Genomic DNA, 23,913 nt, shown 5'->3' on the forward strand with positions numbered 1-23,913 from the left:
TTGATGACATCTTCCTCATCTGGGTCGAAGGCAAGGACATCCTATCCACATTCCTCCAAAACCTCAACACTTTCTCCCCCATTTGCTTCACCTGGTCCTACTCAACCCAACAAGCCGATGTTGACCTCCACCCCAAAGAAGGCTAATCAGTACCTCTGTCCATCTCAACCTTAACCAACCACCAGCAGTACCTCCATTTTGATATCTGCCACCCATTCCATATCAAGAAGTCCCTTCCATACAGCACAGCCACCCATAGCTGTCACATCTGCAGTGAATAGTGATCCCTCTCAAAATATACCAAGGATCTCACTGAGGCCTTTACAGACCGTAATTACTCTCCCAACTTTGTACAAAAACAGATCTCCTCTTTCATATCTTTACACCTGCCAAAGTTCCACTGTCAGGCCACAGAGGAGCATTTCAACACTACATAGCTCTCTATTCCACCACTGTACCCTGTCTTTTTACTTCTCTCCTTTTCTGCTATCCACACTGTCTCTCCTGCCCTCTGTCTAACCTCCTGACTGCACCTCCATGCCCTACCATCTCTCCACCTTGTCCTTACATGCTCTCACTCCCAGCACTTTAACATCCCTCACCCTTACCCTGGTATCCCTCCCCCTGCCCACCCCAGCCTCCAAATTACGCTCACCCGGTTGCTTCTCCCATCACTCACTGCTGCTCGTAGTCTGGCTTCAGCTGCCAGAGATGTGATCATGTGTATGTGAGCTGCATTAGTGTGTGTGTGTGTGTGTGTGTGTGTGTGTGTGTGTCCGCGACTCAGCATCTCCCCTATATGGTGAGTAGCAACTCTCCTTTTCATAATGTGGTAATTTAGGAGTAAACATTTCAACTCACCAAATAGTAGAGGCATCAAGTAATGCTGACTACCTAGTGATGAAACACACTGCTGGGCACAACATTGTCAATTTCAATGCCTGTCTCGCAATCTGTACCATGTGGATCCTCCCCCCAGCCCCACCAAAACCCACTTTTTTTAACTATGTAGATGCAGCTGTCCTTCAAACAGATCCGTAACACCCACAATACTTCTGGCCTCAATCTCCGCCAACCCCCTACTCCACACCCACTTCCATCTTGCCCCAGGACTGTAAATTCACCCACCCTGCACCCATTCCTTCCTCCTTCTCCCCTTCCTATGCTCTGTCAGTACCCCCTCTCTCTCCCACAATCCATTTCTCCATATCACTGTCAAAACATGCTAACAAACCCACTGCTGCCAATGCCCGTACTGCATTGTTATTCCATTCACCTGCTGCCTCCCTCTACCTCATTCTTATCCCATAGATGCGCTGCTTCCCATTGAGCTGCCAGCCATTTTTCTCCAGTCCTCACTCCCCTCCCACTCCTCACCTCCTTTCTTCCCTTGCCAACACCCCCCAATAAAATTTGTCACCACAGTCAAGCTGCAGACCTACTCAGTCAAGCTGCAGACCTACAGTCCCGAGCACATGTATGTATGTGGCTTCAGCTGCCAGAGATGTGATCATGTGTATGTGAGCTGCATTAGTGTGTGTGTGTGTGTGTGTGTGGTGGGGGGGATGGGGGGGCGTGCACATGTGCGCGCACTAGTTTGGAAAAGGATTCTTTTGAAAGCCACCAAGTATTCAGTTTTTAGTCTTGTTTATGCCCCTTTTGATGACTCACTGCCACTTACTATTCAGTGAGTTGTTATCTCTACTCCAACATTATCAAATTCTGACAGACTTTCCATTCCCCTACATTATACTTGCACAGATTTATAAATTCTCACTAGTTTGGTGTGTTAAAAAAACACAAAGAAATATGTAATTTCTAGATACTAAAAATCTTGGAAAAGTGAAGATCTATAGACTGACAACGTTAAGGTATGTCAAACACAATGCCTCTTCCCTCATGCACAATCTGACACATGGGAACAAAAGTGTATGCACAAAAATTAATGGAAAGAGCACACAAATTCAAGTGTGTTCTCATGCCCACACGTTGCCTCATTGTTCAAGCAGTCTGCTACATATCCATTCTTTGCTCAGAAATTTGTGCTGTTTATTGTGATGAAAGGTGTGACAAACAGAAATCACAAGGTGACTGTAGATACAAGAAATCAAAGTGATGGCAATGTTTTGTTTGCAAATTCCACAATGAGGTCACAGCAGGACTTAAGATTTCCCACTTGGAAAATCGCAGAGACAAAATTGGCAAAATAGCTCATTAGCTGACAACCAGCAACCTATATACCTGTTCGAGCTATTTATGCTACAATTCAAAACAAAATATTTCAGTGATTACTCCTGAAGCAGAAATACTTAAGGGAGATCCGTAGTCATTCTGTGAAGGTTAATTGACTTTCAATACATCATTTGTATTTTATTTTATAAAATGCTGATTACACAACTCTCACACGAGATTACAGCATGCATAAATTTCAGTGTGCTTTCTTTCGAGTCAACAGACATTATTTCACACAAATTGCCTTACAGTGTAATGTCAACATACTACACAACGAAACACTCATGGGAACCAAATGCCTGTCACCTGCTAAAGAGTGAAACAGATTCCCTCCAAAACCTGGGAAGCAATGTGTTTTCATGTGCGGGCTCCGTTTTGAGGAAATTAGGTTTGTAGAAATGCACATGTATAGATGCACTGTTGGAAATGTAAGTGATTGTGCAAAGTTGAACAGAAAAAAGGCATTGTGTAGACACACCTTTATTGAAATGTCATTGATGAAATGATTCTGCAGCAAAAGTGGGAATGAAGCTTTTTCTGTTAAAGTAAAAGTGGCCAACAGTAACAATGATTGAATAATGTGCTTACAGAATCACCATATGCATTGAGAAGGTTATTATTAAGATGGAAGTCCATCCCCTTCCAGAAATATAATCATAACTACTATTGCCATCATAAGCACAGAGTATGCTTATTAGATTCAAGGTATTTTGTTGTTTAGCTTCCTTCACGGTTGGCAGTTTGCTGTTCATAACAATACTACATAGAAAACATATTTGTGTTGGCAGAAGAGTAAGTGAATCATCTTTTGTTAAATGGGTATACTCTTCCCGTTACCTCCATTTACATCTATATTTTCTGTGTGGTCACCGATTCTTTTCAGTTTAGTAATAATCCCTAGGCATATGTCTTTCCTGGTGCCAAAATCACAAAACTGAGGTTAGAGCTACATAAACAGTCTTTCTTTGGGTGGCAAAAGGAAGGTAATATGAGACGAGTGAAACCTCTGATAACCACAGGTAAAAGGAACAGTAGTAACAGTGTTGAAGAAACTACCATCTTATACACCTTTAACAAAATTATCAAAGATCTGTATTAGGGCACTCACATCATAAACACAGTCCTAAATGTAAGTTCAATTTATCCAGACTGCACATTTATGGAAGAATATGAAAATCAGTTCATCATTTGTACAAGACCCTTTCTTAAAAATGCCTCAGTGGAATGGCTAGTGAACCCAAAATTTGAATTTCAGAGCATTTATTCGTTCACAACAGTGTCTAAAAACTAATATGATAACAGCCGACACAGAGAAATAAAGGTACTAGTAAATATAAGCATACGACTGAGGCTCTTTTCACCCAGAAGACTGTACATCTGGATGCAGTGAGCTGCTTCATTTTACCAGTCATTGGCACACAGTCTCAAACTCCCACTGACTATGGCTCCATTGTCAAATAGTAGCTTAACTGCTGCCTGTTGGAAAAACAAAGCTGATGATAATTTATGGTGGAGGGCACTAAACAGCAAGGTCATTAGTGCCAAAAAACAAAATTGGGTCACTCAGTAAGTAGTTCTTCATTACATTTAGGGGGCATTCCGTTGCCCTTGCCTTCATGAGACAATTCAAATGGATCCTGAGAATATTTTTCAGTTTTTAGCATATATTGGGGATGTCCACAGAATGACACTGCAATCATTCTTTCAAAAAGTGGACACCAATATGCGGAATAACTGCAAAAGTGAGAGTGAGTGTGACTCTGAAGATTAAAAAATAAATTTCTTTGTTTCAAAAAAATATGGAATATTGTATAACTAGCAATGATAAACAACAGGCAGAAAAACACAGCTGCTGTCATACCGAAGTGTAGCAAAACAATGTGTTTAGAGCGATAAGCAGTACCATGCACGACTGACAGTCAGTGGCTCATCAAAACTCTTAGGGGTCCATATGGATGAGAATATAAATTGGAAAAAACACATTTTGGGACTCCTAAAACAGCTTAGTTCAGCTAGTTTGCCGTGGCATACGGAGCTCCATCGCAGTCTTTAACACTGGTAGCATGCCGCGACAGCGTGGACGTGAACCGTATGTGCAGTTGACGGACTTTGGGCGAGGGCGTATAGTGGGCATGCGGGAGGCCGGGTGGACGTACCGCCGAATTGCTCAACACGTGGGGCGTGAGGTCTCCACAGTACATCGATGTTGTCGCCAGTGGTCGGCGGAAGGTACACGTGCCCGTCGACCTGGGACCGGACCGCAGCGACGCACGGATGCACGCCAAGACCGTAGGATCCTACGCAGTGCCGTAGGGGACCGCACCGCCACTTCCCAGCAAATTAGGGACACTGTTGCTCCTGGGGTATCGGCGAGGACCATTCGCAACCGTCTCCATGAAGCTGGGCTACGGTCCCGCACACCGTTAGGCCGTCTTCCGCTCACGCCCCAACATCGTGCAGCCCACCTCCAGTGGTGTCGCGACAGGCGTGAATGGAGGGACGAATGGAGACGTGTCGTCTTCAGCGATGAGAGTCGCTTCTGCCTTGGTGCCAATGATGGTCGTATGCGTGTTTGGCGCCGTGCAGGTGAGCGCCACAATCAGGACTGCATACGACCGAGGCACACAGGGCCAACACCCGGCATCATGGTGTAGGGAGCGATCTCCTACACTGGCCGTACACCACTGGTGATCGTCGAGGGGACACTGAATAGTGCACGGTACATCCAAACCGTCATCGAACCCATCGTTCTACCATTCCTAGACCGGCAAGGGAACTTGCTGTTCCAACAGGACAATGCACGTCCGCATGTATCCCGTGCCACCCAACGTGCTCTAGAAGGTGTAAGTCAACTACCCTGGCCAGCAAGATCTCCGGATCTGTCCCCCATTGAGCATGTTTGGGACCGGATGAAGCGTCGTCTCACGCGGTCTGCACGTCCAGCACGAACGCTGGTCCAACTGAGGCGCCAGGTGGAAATGGCATGGCAAGCCGTTCCACAGGACTACATCCAGCATCTCTACGATCGTCTCCATGGGAGAATAGCAGCCTGCATTGCTGCGAAAGGTGGATATACACTGTACTAGTGCCGACATTGTGCATGCTCTGTTGCCTGTGTCTATGTGCCTGTGGTTCTGTCAGTGTGATCATGTGATGTATCTGACCCCAGGAATGTGTCAATAAAGTTTCCCCTTCCTGGGACAATGAATTCACGGTGTTCTTATTTCAATTTCCAGGAGTGTATTTCACATATTTTTTACATATTTTCATTCGATAATGTCATATTCTGGGATAATTCATCTTTGAGAAAGAAAGTCTTCAATGTGCAAAAACATGCTGTAAGAATAATAAGTGGTGCTCACCCATGAATATTTTGTAGAAATCTGTTCAAGGAGTTGGGCATTCTGACTAATGCTTCACAGTATATTTATTCCCTATGAAATTTGTTGTAAAAAATCCACTAAAGTTCAAAAGGAACAATGAGATACTTATTTGTAATACCAGAGGGAAAAATGACATTCATTACTCCACATTAAGGTTGTCTTTAGCACAAAATGGGATGCACAAAGCAGCAACAAAAATGTTTGATACCTCACCCAGTGATACAAAATGTCTGACAGATAGCAACGTAAAATTTGATGGCAAACTGAGGAAATTTCTCCTTGAGAACTACTTCTGTTCCATAGAATAATTTTTATTACTGTAACATGTAAAGATGGTGGGTAGGAATTACTAATTCGCATCTGTATATCTATTTTCTTTTTGTAACGTTCCAAATGTAATTGTATGGACAAATTAATTTGTGATGTGAATGTAAAATGACTCATTCTACATCATCATGATCTAAGGTGTACAGTGAACCATGGAACATGTAACTCACTAACTAACTTGTAGTGACAGCTCACTTCACAAGCTGCATGATAGCTACAGTGAGCTGAAGGCAAAGACGTACACCTTCCATGTGAGAGGCCACATAAAGTTCAATGTATACACAGTTGATTGAGCTCACCACATCTGGATGCAAGGCCTCCTGTGTGAAAGGGTGGTAAGTTGTGATCTGGAGTTGTGAAAAGTGTATATGGCTAGTACAGGTTTCCACCAATACAGGTTTCCCTTAAGCTGATTTATAGTTCAATTGTTGACATATTCTTTTGATCATAAATAACTTATGATGGTGTGAGAATCCAGTTGTTCTCTAAGAAAAGCATAAAGAAAACAGCTGTTGCAAGGAAAGAAAGACTTCCATAATCAAATCCTTCAGCTGCAAGCCCAGTGCACTATCTTCAAAGAGATGGTGAAAATTAAGCACACAGGTGTTGTCACCGATAAACAGAATGTATACTTACCAAAACGAATATTACTCAGAATGAAGTAGCCAATATAAAACGGTATGAGTACTATCACCATGAACAACATCAGATACAATCCAACATTCCAGTGGAAGTATCTTGAGCTGGAAAAAAAAAAAAAAAAAAAGAATTAACCTAAGTGACTCCTAGGACAGTTTCATGTATTAAATAATCGCAAAAATTATCCTGAATGTCATTAATTTACAAAAAAATGTATGCGTGAATGGCAATGAGAAAAAGAAATATTTATCAAGAAATCAATGAAGTAGTTCTGATTGTATCTTATTGTTTAGCACTGTATAAACATGCAAAAATCAGCTACTTTCCATATAGCAAAAAACCTTTGAAGGAAAAAGCAGATATAGGCTGAGATTCACTGGAAGAATCCTAAGAAAAATGTCTCATCTAGGAAAGAAGTGGCTAACAAAATACTTTTTTTAACCTATTCTTGTGTCATATTTGTCAGTGTGGGATACTACCAGGTAAGACTAATAGAGAAGATATAGAGGAAGCAAGCAAGAACAGTGTGAATCATCACAGGTTTACTCATCAAACATTACAGTATTATGTAGATGCTTTTCAGACTCCAATGGCAGACCCTACTAAAGTGGCATTGAGGATCATGGAGAGGATTATGGTTAAAATTCTGAGAGTGTACTTTCAAAAAATATTCAGGCAATATACTTCTTTCAGATATATATTTTTGTATCTGACAGTGATTCAGATTCCCCACTTAACATGGGTGTGGAAACATCAGAGGTACTAAGACTGCAAGTGGCTGCTGCGGGCTACCTCACCAGGGGAGTCACTGCCAAGATATGCATTTCACGTGGCACCATCCAGTGACGAATGTTTGGTGCTGAGCCTGTGGCCCGGCTTATGGCATAGCTTATTCCTTGGTGTACTTTGTAGCTGTTCTTATCACATTACTGCACAGCCAAGTTGACTTAGTTTGTTTCCGGTCTCGAATGGTTACTGATTTGGAACTGTTTTATCACTACCCCAACTTTGCTACGTCCTGGACTCATTAGCGCTTCGCTCACTTTGAGGACTCAGTCTCTTATAAGAACATGTGTTCACTTTCCTGTGGTTTGCTGTACCTACCACAGTAAGTACAATTAACAGTTTCTACCCCCACCACATAGGACAGAAAATGCACCGACAAAAAAACAGTTGCAACATCAAAAAATAATTAATTTACATTAATGAAATTTTGAGAATACATTCGCCTAGGTAAGACATTTAAGTGATTAATGCTGCAAGATCACAGGGTAATATAAGCATGAGATAAACAATCACAAACGTGAAATGCTGGTACATCAATAACTGGTGTAACCACCAGAATGTTGAATACAAGCATGCAAATGTGCATGCTTTGCATTGTACAGGTGCCAGGTCAGATTGTGGGATGGAATTCTATGCCTGTTGCACTTAGTCAGTCAGTATAGGGACGATTAACGCTGGTTGTAGAGGATCCTGGAGTTATCGTCTGATGATGTCCCAAATGTGCTCAATTGGAGAGAGATCTGGTGATCGAACAGGTCAAAGTAACATGTTGACACTCTGTAGAGCATGTTGGATGGAAACAGTGGTATGCAGGTGAACATTATCCAGCTGGAAAACAACCCCTGGAACGCTGTTCATTAATACCAACACAATAGGTCGAATCACCATACTGACACAAATTTGCAGTCAGGGTGTGGGATAACCACGAAGAGTGCTCCTGTTGTAATACAAAATTGCACCCCAGACCATAAATCCAGATGAAGGTCCAATGTGTCTAGCATGCATACGGGTTGGTTGCAGGCCCTCAACTGGCCTCTTTCTAACCCACACACGGCCATCACTGGCACCGAGGCAGAACCAGATTTCATCAGAAAACACAACAGACCTCAACTATGCCCTCCAAAGAGCTCTTGCCGGACACCACTGAAGTCGCAAATGGAGGTGGTTTGGGTTCAGTGGAATGCACACTACAGGGCATTTGGCTCGGAACTGTTCTTGAAGTAACTGATTTATAGAAGTTTGTTGTGCCACTGTGGTGTCAACTGCTGCTCAAATTTCTGCTGCAGCTGCAGTACAATGTGTCAGAGCTATATGCCGAAATGATGGTCTTCCCTCTCAGTAATGTCACATAGCCATCCACAGCTCAGTAATCTTACAACCGTACATTCTTGCGACCACCGCTGTCAGCAATCATGTACAGTGGATACATTCCTCCCAAGTATTTTTGCAATACTGCAGAGAGAACATCCAGCTTCTTCTAGCCCTATTACAAGACCTTGTTCAAACTCAGAAAGGTGCCGATAATGGCATCTTTGTCACCTTAAAGGAATTCTTGACTAACATTAACTCACCACATCCATCTAAAAGGTAACTAACACTCATGAGTGTTACTGCATGTATTTAAAGCAAACCCGATTTGCATTCTCATAGAGGCGCTACTAATGCCACTCTTATGCAGAAACATGCCTTTTAACTTTTGTTTGTGTCGCACAACTTCTGCTTGGTGTTATGATTTCCTTTTTCTTTTTTTACCTTGTTGGTGTATATATATCTCACAAAATAACCATAACATGAAAAGTGAGATAAATTATAACTGATATGGAAGCTTACAGACAGACAGATATTGTTCATGTGCACAATTTGCAAATAGAGCAGGAAAACAGGGACAGATCACTGATACCAGAAGCAACTTCCACAGCACAGCACACAAAATTTCCTTGTCTGCCCTTGTTCAGTAACATAGTGTCAGTGACAGTATGAATGCTTTCTATTAGCTTGCATTTGTTATCTTGGGAAGTTTGGTACTGCTAATCTGTGTCAACAGGACAACAGGGTTTGTTTTTGTTTATTGTTTTCATTCTTTGTAGTTCATAGTTCTGTAGAGTAGCTTAGCACCACCTGTAACATCACAGTTGTGCAGTTTTGAATTTTAATATAAGGATGGATAGTGAGTATGTTTACCATCTATGAGCACAGGAGAAGTTGTCTGCAGTTCAAAAACAGCTGAAGATGCTGTTAGTCACCATAGGCTGCTGCCTCGGGGTATAGTGGTGGTGGAGAAAGTGGTGCACATCAAGTGTCACATGTTTTTGCCTCATGAGCTCTGCTGCGGAGGCAACTTCAGCATACCTGATGTAGAGGAACTGTACTCACTTCAGGATGTGGAAACTGACCCTCCGCCCTCGCCCATTCATCCTACAAATGGTCAAGTGGCCACTCCTGCAGCGAGGTCTGAGCTGGCACACAGGGTGAGGGGTTTGTTAGTTATCTGGAGCTCCAATGTTAGGTGTGATATGAATCCCCTTAGGGAATAGCATTGAGAGTTGGAAAGAAGTCCAGTGTACACACAGGACGTCTGCCAAGGAGCGTCATCCAAGATGGGGAGGAGAACCTGCCTGCAGCTAATGAGGATGAAGGTTGTTGCCACCTGCAAGTTGTGGCTCATGTTGGCACCAATGATCCCTGTCGCTTGGGATCTGAGGTCATCTTCAGTTATTATAGGTGGTTGCCACAAATGGTGAAGATTACTGGCCTTGCTTGTAGGGTGCAGGAAGAGCTTACGATATACCGTACAATAACCAGAATTAATTAGGATTCTTTGGTTGGTAGATCTCAACAAGAGTCTCCATTGTTTCTGTGATGGTTGTTGCTGCAGATTTCTGGACCTATGTTATCGTACGTAAGGTCCTATGAGGAACACTCGCCAGTGAACATGCAGAGAGAGCAATCAGATTTTATAAAAAGAGACTTTGAATGTCGTGTTTTTAACAGTAAATTGCTGAAGCATTCATAACAAAGTGATTGAATTTACTGCCATCCAGAAAAGCTGTCTGCTCAAATTACATTCAGAACTGAGAGCTGAATGAGACCCAAAAGTAGAAAGCTCAGACATATTTTATGAGGTGGAATATATATCTAAAATGCAGGGGGAGTGTTCATTGCAACCGAAAAAATATTATGTCTATCAAAATCAAAACTGAATAGGTAAAAAATCTATTCACCAAGTGGTAGCAGAACACACACATAGAAAGACAGTTGTAATTGGCAAGCTTTCGGAGCCAGTGGCTCCTTCTTCAGGCAGAAGAGTTGGAGGGAAAAGAAGAGGGGTGAAGAAAAAGGACTGTGAGATCAAGGAAAAGGGGTAAATTTTGGAAAAGTCACCCAGAACTGTGGGTCAGGGGAGACTTACCATATGGGAAGAAAAGACAGAAAGCTACAAACAAGCCTGAGCCTATCGACAGTGTCAGTAGAGAGACAGGTCTTAGCAGTCACGAAGACATCAGAGCCACAATGGTTACTAAAATTAATAAATCCCTAAGAAGGCTAGGAAAGTAATTAAGCAGTTGTTAGCATCCTACTTAGACAAGGAACAGGCTACATTTAGTTCCATTATAATGGATGTAGAGCAGTTATTGGCAAAGTTTAAACTGACTGTAAATCACACTCTGGAGAAGTATGCGCTGAGTAAGAAGATTAAGGATGGAAAAGAACCACTGTAGTTTAACAACAATATTTAAAATATGCCAAAAAACCAGAGCTTATTTCAGTTCAAAAAAGAATGCAGAAATATTGACAGGCTAAAGTTTGTAGAAATTTGTGCATCTATAAAAATACTGATGCATGAAGCATATAACAACTTCCAAATCACTAAGCTGGTCAAAGGTTTCTATCCAGTCACTGTTGTAGACTAGTGTGGTGTGGCAACTGAAGGTAGCAAAGTGAAAGTTGAAGTTATAAATTTTGCATTTAATAAATTGTTGATGCAGGAGGATCATTCAGACATGTGATCTTTCCAATGTCATACAAATTGCCATATGGAGGAGATACGGATAAGCATTCCCAGCACTGAAAAGCAGTTGAATGATTGAAAACAAATAAGGTACCAGACCCATGTAAAGACATACATGGAAAAAAGGGCTAATCCTCAAATGTAAAAGCTTAGAGATCAATGTTGCCATCCGTTGCTGGGTACAGGAACTAACAAAATTGACACTGATCTCACCCCTAAATATCACAATAGCATATTTAGGGGTGAGACCAATGTCAATTTTGATAGTTCCCATACCCATCAACAGATGGCAACACTTATCTCTAAGTTTTTACATTTGAGGGTTAGCCCTTTTCCCCACACGTCTTCATATGGAATCCCAATTTGGCGTTACAGTTTCAGGGAAGAGTGATCAGACTGCTCTTGTTCTCTATGTGCATAAATGATCAACAGAGTGTTTGCTTATGATGCTTGAGTATAAAGGAAAGTGTCAAAATCCAGTGATAACAGAAAGACACAGGATGACTTGGATAGCATTTCTATTTGTTGTGATGAATGGCAGTTTGTTTTACATGTGGAAAAATGTGTCTTAATGCAGATGACGGGATAAACAATCTTGCACTGTTCAAACACAGCATTAGTTGTGTGCTGCATGCTACTGCTAATGTTGATTAAATACTAGGCCCAACATTTTACAGTGACATGAAGTGGAACAAGCATGTAAGATTGGTTGTGGGTAAGGCAAATGCTCAACTTAATCTGTTGGAAGAGGTCTGGGAAAGTTTAGTTCATCTATAATGGAGTCTGCATGTACCACAATTGTGCAAGTCATACTTAAGTATTGCTTGAGAGTTTAGGAACAGTCCACATTAAAGGAAAATATTGAATAAATTCTGAGACATGCTGCTGTATTTGTTACTAGTAGGTTCAATCAACATGTGAGCATTATGGAAACACTCCATGAACTCAAATATATGAATTCCTGGAGGGAAGAAAATGTGCTTTTCAGTAAACACTACTGAGAAAGTTTACAGAACTGTCATTTGCGACAGACTGCAGAACAATCCTACGGTCACCAACATATAGCTCCCCAATGAAAAAATGGGACCTTGCCTGTGTGCTTGGTTCACTGTCACATTCCGGCACCCAATACAGAGGTGACAGAAAAATTGGAAGCTCTTGATGTACTACTGCATTTGCTTCTGCACTCAACTGTTAACCTTCCTAATCAAATAAGTGGCAGCTGCAGCTGTAGCTGTTGCTTTACTGTTGAATATCAGCAACTTGTTCTGCTGACAGCTGTATTAATCAAGCACAATGTTGCAACATAAACAACATCAGTGACAATCAGCTGTTTGGTACTCATTGCTTTCCTCTGACATTATTTGAATGGTGCCCACAGTAGAAATTATACTGTTCCAAAAGCAACTCTATACCATTAAATGGGTTTCTTGAGTTGCCAGGTTGAAATTCAAATTTTCCCATAAATAATTTTTGTTGTATGCAAGAACAGGGTCTGCTTTACTAATGTTCATGGTTGCAAATAAAACTATTTGAGTTGCCACATCACTTACCGATGATCACTCTGAATTTAGTCTGGAATGAAAATGAGGTATAAACAAGAATAAAGACTTTTTCTCATCTGTTTGGGCACATTATTTAGCCATGTAATTTTGTAATGACATGACTGCAGAAAATGAAAAATGTTTTATTATAAATGTAATTTACACTGAGAATACTCAAACTGGATATGATAATGGCAAAGAGCTCTTAATGTGTGAGGACTGATATCCCTTTCATATTCTCAGACAGACATACTATATACACAGTCCAGTCTACTGTCATGCCACTGTACATTTGTACTCCACTAACAGAGACAGGAAATACTTGTAACTACATACTCTGCTAATATCCATACAGGATGCCCTCCAGATAGGCCAAAACTATCTTTATGTGTGACTGTATGCTCTGAATGCATCAATTATTTGTAGTCCTGTTAAGAGTTCATAGAACTCGTGCACTGCAACATCAATTATGTAACAACTGTCAGTCATTTCCTACAAATATTGACAGAATTTAATCCTACAATTTTTGGCTCAAATTGGGATTACTCTCAGCCAAGCTGGTATCAAGTAAGTTGCAGCTTTTGTCAATTTATAAGACAGTGGAAGTAGGGGAACATTTTCAGATACATTTTTGGCCAGTTGCTTTATTCTCAGCTTGAAATTGAAAGCTGTGTTGCTACAGCTGCCAAAGAATAATCATATGTACCTAAGGGTGACAAGTTTTATATCCTTTTAAATGTAAGTATGTTTAAGATTTTTTTTCTTTTTTTTGCCTGTTCTTATTTTGTAAATATTTATTGTGTATTCTTGTTTTCTGACATGTTCCACATCCCAGAGCTTTACAGGGAAAAAATTACTGTTGTGTTAAACATCTTGAAGTGTTATGACAGAAGTGTTTACCAACATTTCAGGCTTCAAAGTCATTTCATTTTTGTTTCTCAACAACGCGCGCGAATCGTAAGTAAGCAGTGAATTAAACTTATAGATAAACGTTTCCAGTTGGTATAAATATAATATAAGTGTTGTTACATTAGTGGAAGTGTTAGTGAAGTGTTAAAGAAGATTAAACGGGGTAAGAAGTTAATTTTCCTTCTCGCGCCTATAGCACGGATTTTAGGCTTAATTTCACACGCGCGTATTGTAAGTAAACAGTGAGTTATATGTAATCACCAGTTTTTTTTATTCAGTACTCTTTCAATTTATTTATATCTGCCTGAATAGTTTCTAGGGTCCTTTGTTTACGTTTTAGTCACTACTTAAATCAGCTTATACGATTTCTGTTTTTACCATGAGTGAGAAGTGTGTGACATGCCGTAGGATCGTTAGTTCCAGGGTATGGTGTGATGGGTGCTGCAGTTTCTTTCATTGGGGCAAATGTAGTGGCGTGGGAAATGGGGACATAAATGAGGCTCACCAGTGGTATTGTAGGATCTGCAGTAGAAATAGGAAAATACTGGAACAGGAAGGGAAAATTGCAGCTCTTCAAGCTGACCTAGACAAGGCAAGGGAGGATCTGGACAGGTTAAAGAGGGAGAAGGGTGAACAGAGGTGGGAAGTGGCAACAGGTAATAGGGGGAACAGGCAAAGGAGAGCATCAGACAGCTTTGTCATAAATCTTGAAAATAGATTTGACCTGTTGCCTCAGTCAGAATCGGATGAGCCTCATGTAGCTGAAGCTGTAGAAAGGGCACAAGCTTTCAAGGACTTGAAAAAGGTAGGGAAATTTGTAAAGAGAAAGAAAGTTCTGTTGTTAGGTAGTTCCCATGGTAGAGGTGTTGGCCAACTACTGCAGGAAAATCTAGGTCCAGAGTACCAGGTCACAAACTTTTTCAAGCCTAGTGCAGATCTGGGTCAGGTAACAGAGGATGTAGGTGCTTTATGCAAGGATTTCACAAAGGAGGGTGCCGTGGTTATAGTGGGTGGTCCGGGAAATAGCATTGGCAGAGACTCTGAATATTCCATGGAGAGTGACCTGGTGAAGATAGCGTCAGCAACGAAGCATATGAGTGTGGGATTTGTGTCTGTGTTGAGACGCCATGATCGGCCTCATTTGAACTCTTCTGTAGGGAGGGTGAACTTGGAGTTGGAGTGGCTGCTTAGGACGGATATAGGGTCCCATATTGGTTTGATTCCAGTGGATGCTATCGATAGGTGGGACTACACTAGGCATGGCCTTCACCTCAACAGGAAAGGGAAGGGAAAACTGTCTGGGTTGATTGCAGAAACCTTAAGGGGGGACACTGGCACAAGTGGTAAAATACCAGTGGTCACAGGTGTCAGAGGGATGCCTTTTTTAGGATAGGGAAGGGGGAAAGAAAATGAGTTTTAAGAGAGATTGGCAGACACACTCAGTTTGAGAAAACAGATGAACAGGAGTCAGATTTTATCATACAGCCTCCATTTAAACAGTGTTTAACAGAACGTAATCAGAAACTGCCAGTTCATCTTCACCAAAGCAGTTACAATCCCATTAGTATGCAGTATCAGTTATCTTTATTACACCAGAACATTCCGGGACTTAGAAATAAAGTTGATGAACTACTCATTTGTATCGATGAAATGAATTCATCTAACCAAATTGGCATAATCTGCCTCTCTGAACATCAAGTGACCACTGATATAGATATGTTAGACATTTCAGGATTTAAGCTAGCTTCCTACTTCTGCAGAGCAGATATGGATGGAGGAGGAGTTTCCACATTTATCAAAAACTGCCATAAATTCAAGAACATTGACATTAATAAATTCTGTTTAGAGCAGCATCTAGAAGCATGTGCAACAGAAGTAGAGTTCCATAACAGATCCTATATAATAATAACTATTTACCGAGCACCTGCAGGAAATTATAATCTATTCTTAGATCATCTAGAAGCTCTTTTGGGTTATTTAACAGGAAGAAACAAAGAAATTTTGATTGCTGGTGACTTTAATACAGATTTTCTAATGCAATCTTCCAGTAAACATTCACTGCAGTTAGTAATGTTGTCTTTCAATCTAACTCACACTGTAAACTTTCCAACTAGGATCACTAAATCCTCAAGGACAGTCATTGATAACATTTTTATAGACAAATCAAAGGAACAAAATCATATCATAAAACCTGTTATAAATGGACTATCAGATCATGACATGCAGCTCCTTGTTTTAGATGTAAATTCTAAGCAGATTATCAAGACTGCTAAATCTGAGTACAGGAGAGTAGTCAATCAACCAAAAATTGAGTGTTTTAGAAAACTGCTCAAAGATATGAAGTGGAAAGATGTTTATAGTGCTCATGACATGAATGAAAAATACAACACATTCATGAACAATGTCAGTACCATGTTTGAAAACTGTTTTCCTCTAAAAGTTACTCACATTAGACAGAAGTCTATAATAAAACCATGGATTACACAAGGAATAAAGATTTCCTGTAAGACAAAAAGGAAAATGTATCTGTCAACCAAGAATAACTCCAATGCTGATGATTTAGCTAAATACAAGGAATACTGTAAAACATTAAAAAAGTAATTCAGATGTCTAAACAAATTCACTACGAGAAGAAGATAGCAATGTCAGGGAACAAAATAAAAACAATATGGGATATAGTGAAAGAGCAGACTGGTAGAACCAGAAAGGAACAGGAGCAAATAGCACTAAGGGTAGATGACACATTAGTAACTGGTGGGCATAGTGTGGCAAATCTATTTAACAAGTACTTTATATCCGTTACTGATAGAATGGGACTTTCAGGATCAGTAAATAATGCCCTTGAATATCTGAAACTAGCCTTCACAAATAGCTTCAAGTACATGAATATATCACTCACTTCACCAAAAGAAATAACGTCCATAATAAAATCTTTAAAAACAAAGCATTCTAGTGGGTACGATGAAATATCAACAAAGTTAATTAAGGCATGTTCTTGTGAGTTTAGTACAATTCTAAGTTACTTGTGTAACCAGTCAATTATAACTGGGACATTTCCTGACTGGCTAAAATATGCAGATGTTAAGCCTCTATTCAAGAAAGGGGATAAAGAGATACCATCAAACTACAGACCGATTTCACTTTTGCCAGCATTCTCAAAAATTTTATAAAAAGTAATGTACAGGCAGCTGCTCAACCATCTGACCACAAATAACATATTATCAAGAACACAGTTTGGATTTCTGAAGGGTTCTGATATCGAGAAGGCTATTTACACCTACAGTGAAAATGTACTTAATTCATTAAATAACAAATTACAAGCAGCAGGTATTTTCTGTGATTTGTCAAAGGCATTTTATTGTGTGAACCACAACATCCTTTTACGTAAATTAGAATTCTATGGTGTCACGGGCAGTGCTGCAAAATGGTTCAAGTCATACCTCACTAACAGGAAACAAAGGGTGTCAGTGCAAGGGACTAGTGAATTAAGTCATCAGTCATCATCAGAATGGGAAGAAATTACATGTGGTGTCCCACAAGGATCCATCTTAGGGCCATTGCTTTTTCTTGTGTACATTAATGATCTCTCATCAGTTACACTGCCAGAAGCAGAGTTCGTTTTGTTTGCAGATGACACAAGTATTGCAATAAATAGTATGTCAAGTGTAGTTCTAGAAAGATCTGCTAATGATATTTTCATGGATATTAATAAATGGTTTAAAGCCAACTCACTGACATTAAACTTCGAAAAGACTCACTATATGCAATTTAGAACCTGTAAGAGGTTTCCGCCCAGCATATGCATAAAATACGAAGAAGAGCAGATAGAAGAGGTTGACAGTCTTAAATTCCTGGGATTACAACTTGATAATAAATTCAGTTGGGAAGAGCACACTACAGAACTGCAGAAACGCCTTAACAAATCTGTATTTGCAATTCGAGTGTTAGCAGACATAGGCGACATAAAAATGAAAAAGCTTGCATACTTTGCCTACTTTCATTCCATAATGTCATATGGTATAATATTTTGGGGTAACTCTTCAAGTCAAACAAAAGTTTTCAGAGTCCAAAAGCATGTAATACGTATTATTTGTGGAGTAAATTCACGGACGTCCTGTAGAAACCTCTTCAAAGAACTGGGTATACTAACTACTGCCTCTCAGTATATTTACTCATTAATGAAATTTGTGCTAAATAATATATCTCTTTTTCCAACAAACAGCTCAGTTCATACATACAATACCAGGAACAAAAATGATCTGCACAAGGACTTAAAAGCACTTACTTTAGTTCAAAAAGGGGTCCACTACTCAGGAACACTCATCTTCAATAATTTGCCAGTAAACATAAAAAATTTAGTTACAAATAAAGATCAGTTTAAAAGGAGCCTGAAAGACTTACTAGTGACCAACTCCTTCTACTCCATTGACGAATTTTTTAATAGAAACAAATGATGTATTGTATATATTCATACTATTAGTATTGTTATTTCAGCTTAAAAAATTAAAAAAAATAAAAAAAAATTGACATGTTCCACATCCACGAGGGTCTCCTCAGCACGGATCTATGGAACGTAAACTAATCTAATCTAATCTAAAACAAGGTCTGGGTAGTGCATAAAAATTGAGCTGCAAGAGAATGCATCTGAAATTCTCAAAGTAACAGTTTCATATCAGATTCCAGTAAAATGAAAATTGTGACTTTATCATGCAACAGCAAATCATTCTCAAAATTCTCTATAGTCCCTGACTTAGGATAAAGTTTGCTCTATTCAAACATTTTGATGAATTTCCACTAATCTCTAACACAACATCCAAATTTTCCAGCCACTCACATAAAATCTTGAGAGAAAAAGTATCAGAACTGGAATATTTATAAACCAATGCTTCTTCAGATAGTACACCTTTAAGTAAAATGTGAAACGTTATCATAACATGCAGTAAAATTGGCAAATAATGTTGCAAAAGAAACATTTCTCAAAAAGTATTTCTGCTCCTACTTCTGCCATACGTGATTTTTCATTCACAGTAATGAAATTGTTGGCAAAACAGAGACATAGTAAATGATGTATGGGAGCTAGACTTTGTGACTTTTCCGGGAGACTTTTGTGAACATATAGTCTAATATTTGCTATACCCAATACTGCAAAAACCAAATACTAGTTTACTTACAGTTTTATGAACAATTATCAAAGTTAAAAAGATATAACTCTAGTTCCTTTCACCACCAGTGGAAAGCCTGTTGTTATGATTACCCGTCATCACAGTTCTGTATTGAGCCAACTTAGTGCATCTCTGATATGTAAAAACTTCGATAGCAATAATGTATCACATTTCAAAACAATAATGAATCATGATATGGTCATTATTGACTTGAAGTGTTTCATAAAATTGGCAAAGTATTAGTTTGTACTGAAATTAGTCAGACGGAGCCTGGATATTCAGTGCTGATCAATGAAACATTAATGCACAAATTATTTGATTTAATGCAAACAATAAAGTCAGGTACAAAACAATTTCTTAAACATAAAGTGCACTAGCCATCAAATAGCAACTGAGTAACTAGCAAAATTAACAACAAATGCACTGCTTTCCCTTACGTAATGATTCCACAACCAACTGTTCTCCCAAAACAGAACCTCACCCAGTAATTTCCGACCAAATAATTCACTCTATCTGTCTCTGTCAACAAGCAGTAAATACTCAATGGTCTTTCTGAATTCCCTGAGATTTTTAGAATTCCCAGATATTTACAGGTAAAAGCAATTACATCAGACTTCCATATTTCCAGCGAAATTGTCTGTTGTAGTCATGAGTCAAGGGATAAAGCGGTGATTGCTAGTTACAGAAGAGAATACTAGGGGGCTCAAGAGATGATGTTCACTTTCCAGTGTCAACTTCACTGTTTTGCAATATAGAAGATACATCTACATGTATATTTTCATAACAGCGGGCAATGCATTTGCTGCATTTATGAAATGACAGTATTTTACAAGAAAACTGTAAGGGATATCAGACCCAATTTATTCCAGAATGTTTGTCATTCTCACGTGGATTTAATGAGCCATAACACGTCAAAATCAAAAATTTAACCACAATGTAACAAAATATTTGACATCACGAAGGTTCATGGCTATACATAGCATCAGCAAATTAAGTATGTGATGTTCCCTCACTCACAATGTTGTAGAAACTGCCATATAAATTGCAGATTATATCTCTTACAGCTCATGGAACAGGATTTTCAGATATATTTTCCAGCAGGTCATTTGGAATGGTATGCTTCTGATAATAGTTTGTAGTTTTTGTGGATTATACTTATTTCTTTTCAGAGCATAATCTAGTAGAAGCCGACATTGGGGAAGATCAGTTTGGATTCCATAGAAATATTGGAACACGTGAGGCAATACTGACCCTACGACTTATCTTAGAAGAGAATTAAGGAAAGGCAAACCTACGTTTCTAGCATTTGTAGACTTAGAGAAAGCTTTTGACAATGTGGATTGGAATACTCTCTTTCAAATTCTGAAGGTGGCAGGGGTAAAATACAGGGAGCGAAAGGCTATTTACAATTTGTACAGAAACCAGATGGCAGTTATAAGAGTCGAGGGACATGTAAGGGAAGCAGTGGTTGGGAAGGGAGTGAGACAGGGCTGTAGCCTCTCCCCGATGTTATTCAATCTGTATATTGAGCAAGCAGTGAAGGAAACAAAAGAAAAATTTGGAGTAGGTATTAAAATCCATGGAGAAGAAATAAAAACTTTGAGGTTCACCGATGACATTGTAATTCTGTCTGAGACAGCAAAGGACTTGGAATGGATGGTGTCTTGAAAGGAGGATATAAGATGAACATCAACAAAAGCAAAACAAGGATAATGGAATGTAGTCGAATTAAGTTGGGTGATGCTGAGGGAATTAGATTAGGAAATGAGACACTTAAAGTAGTAAAGGAGTTTTGCTATTTGGGGAGCAAAATAACTCTGATGATGGTCAAAGTAGAGAGGATATAAAAATGTAGACTGGCAATGGCAAGGACAGCGTTTCTGAAGAAGAGAAATTTGTTAACATCGAGTATAGATTTAAATGTCAGGAAGTCATTTCTGCAAGTATTTGTATGGAGTGTAGCCATGTATGGAAGTGAAACATGGACGATAAATAGTTTGGACAAGAAGAGAATAGAAGCTTTCGAAATGTGGTGCTACAGAAGAATGCTGAAGATTAGATGGGTAGATCACATGACTAATGAGGAGGTATTGAATAGAGTGGGAGAAGAAAAAATTGTGGCACAAATTGACTAGAAGAAGGGACCGGTTGGTAGGGCATATTCTGAGACATCAAGGGACCACCAGTTGAGTTTTGGAGGGCAGCGTGCAGGGTAAAAATGGTAGAGGGAGACCAAGAGATGAATACACTAAGCAGATTCAGAAGGATGTAGGTTGCAGTAAGTACTGGGAGATGAAGAAGCTTGCACAGGATAGAGTAGCATGGAGAGCTGCCATCAAACCATCATAAGCAAGATTAAAAATTGTGAAAAAATGTCTGCCCAACAGTCCCCAACAATCAGTCTTTTTTTTTCTCATCCCATCTGGTAAGTCTCCCCTGACCCGGGGTTCTGGGTGACTTTTCTGAACTGTACCCCTTTCTCTAAACCTCTCCAGTCCTTTTCCTTCACCCCCTCCCTTCCCCTTCAACTCTTCTTCCATAAGAAGAAGCCACTGGCTCCGAGAACATGTAAAAATTTAAATCCTTTTTTGTGTGTGTTCCACTGCCACTGCTTGGTGAGTAGATTTTTTATCTTCACATATTTAGTTTTATCTGTAATTATTTAAACTATTGTGATATTATGAGCCTGGATCTTTCAAATTTCAGTTCTACAGACATCTACTCACATTTACACTCACCTTGAGTCCAGAATACCAAGAATTTCAAATATTATCAGCTCAAACATTGTGCATGACAAGGAGAACGTAACAGAAAATATAAGCTGCACCAGGGTATGGTGAACTTCATAGTCACGGAAAAGCTGCTTCACAAAAAACACCCATCCTCCAACAAAGAATAATATCTGAAAAATCAAAAGCTCATAAATATATGAGACAAAGCTACCGATAAAATTGAAATTACTTAACTATTTAGAAAAATACATTCTAAAATTTGTGCAATGTAAAACTAGTTGCTCAAAAATTTTGTAATATTTACTTAGTATTCAGTATGATTCACTGTAAGTTGATGAAGTAAAGTAAATCAATAAGGGACAATGTAAAGAAGACATCTGAAAAATATTTAGCTGTATTTACGAAAATGATAGATTACTACTCACCGTAAAGATGACTTATTGAGTTGCAGACACACACAATGAAAAGGCTGTTACACACTGAGTTTTCAGCCAAAGCCTTCTTCAGAAAAAGGAAAAAAAACACACACACAAGCAGGCACACCTTACGCACACGATTGCTATCTTCAGTTGCTCCGGGCAGACTGCAACTTTTGCGTGTGCTTATATGTGTGTGGGGGGGAGGGGGGGGGGCCTGGAGGGGCGGGGGGGAGGGGGGGGAAGGAGAGAAGAGTGTGGTCTGGCAATGCTTGTAGGGACTGCTGTAAGGCAGCAGGACAAGGCTGCCAGAAAAAGCATCAGGGAGCTGTGGGGAATGGGGTTGGAGGGGGGATGGAGATGAAAGAAACAGAGGAGAGGAGAGGACTGGTGGTGGGTGTGCTGGCAGGGAGCAGGGCACAATGAGGGTGAGGGGATATGTATTTGGAGAGTCTGTTAGAACAGTAGAGGCAGAAACTGTCGGGTGGAGGGTGTGGGGACAGTAGGTTATTGTAAGTTGAAGCCAGGGTAATTTTAGGAGTGGAGAATGAATCTTAAGGATAACTCCCATCAGTATAGTTCAGAAAAGCTGGTGGTGGAGGGGAGGATCCACATGGCTCAGGTTGTGAAGCAGCCATTGAAATAAAGCATGTTCTATTCAACAGCATGTTGTGCTACAGGATGGTCGACTTTACTCCTGGCCACAGTTTGGTGGTGGTCATTCATCTTGGTGGACAGCTGGTTGGTAATCATACCAATATAAAAAAAAAAAATTGTGCAATGATTGCAGCAGAGCTGGAATATGACATGGCTGCTTTCACAGGTGGCCCAGTCTCTGAAGGGGTAGGACAAGCTTGTGACAGGACTGGAATAGGAAGTGCTGGGTTGGTAAATTGGGCAGGTCTTGTGCCTGGATCTTCCCCTATGGCAAGGGGTTCAAACTGAGACTGACCTAGGAATGGACTACGATGTTGTGAAGGTTAAGCAGGCAATAGCTGTTGTCCATGTCTCAAGGTTGTAAGTCAAAACCGGTAATGCTCACTAACAGTAAATTTTTTATTTCAGCAACACCTTTGGAAGTTTAGTTTTAGAAAACCTATGTGTCTAATTAAATGCAGTGGAGGCCAATTTTACTCTCACATTTATTTCTCTTCCTGTCCAGCCCATTGTCTTCAACTGTCTTAATACAATAGCTCATTAATTAGTTTATAACTTGATACTTTTCAATGTTTTGTTGTACATTATTTCAGACATGTAACAGATCTTTATGTCTACTTTCAAGCTTGAACTATTGACTTCTTTCATCTTTTGTTGAAGTTTACAAACAGTACAGTTTCATCACTGAATTGAAAGTGTTTGCGATATTTTCCATTAACACACTGCCCTTCTTTGTTATCTGAGTTTAAAGATTTGAAAGCTGTTGTGAATAGTTTTGGTCATATGGAATATCGTTGTCTGTCTCCACCTTAGATTCTGAATTTCTCACTGTGCAGATGAAGCCCAATGGAAACTACAGCATTGACATACATATGCTTTAATATACTAATATAGGTTGAATCACTGTCTCGTTTCTCATGTGTTGTGCAAATAGATTTTCTTGAAAGTGAGTGAAAAGCCTTCTCAAAATTCGTGTATCCATGACAAAATTGAATTCACACCCATTAATCTGTTCTACAATTTCTTCACAACAGAAACGGCATCACTGTGCTACATCCACTTCTAAAACAGTGTGTTTTGTGAGCCATATCAAAAATCAGTGTTTTTTACACAACAG

At 39.8% G+C, this 23,913-nt stretch overlaps 1 protein-coding gene across 1 annotated transcript in view; it reads right to left on the reverse strand.

The window, feature by feature from the left end:
• Positions 1-23,913, reverse strand: part of LOC126236146 (Golgi pH regulator A) — a 115,796-nt gene that overhangs the window by 86,350 nt on the left and 5,533 nt on the right. The window contains exons 2-3 of the mRNA XM_049945229.1: positions 21,730-21,893; positions 6,579-6,685 (exon numbers count right to left, since the gene is read on the reverse strand). Of these exons, the coding sequence (XP_049801186.1) occupies positions 6,579-6,685; positions 21,730-21,893 (271 nt within the window). The remainder of the gene's footprint in view (positions 1-6,578; positions 6,686-21,729; positions 21,894-23,913) is intronic.

Source organism: Schistocerca nitens, chromosome 2 (genome assembly GCF_023898315.1).
Source record: "Schistocerca nitens isolate TAMUIC-IGC-003100 chromosome 2, iqSchNite1.1, whole genome shotgun sequence".
Taxonomy (NCBI): Eukaryota; Metazoa; Arthropoda; class Insecta; order Orthoptera; family Acrididae; genus Schistocerca; species Schistocerca nitens.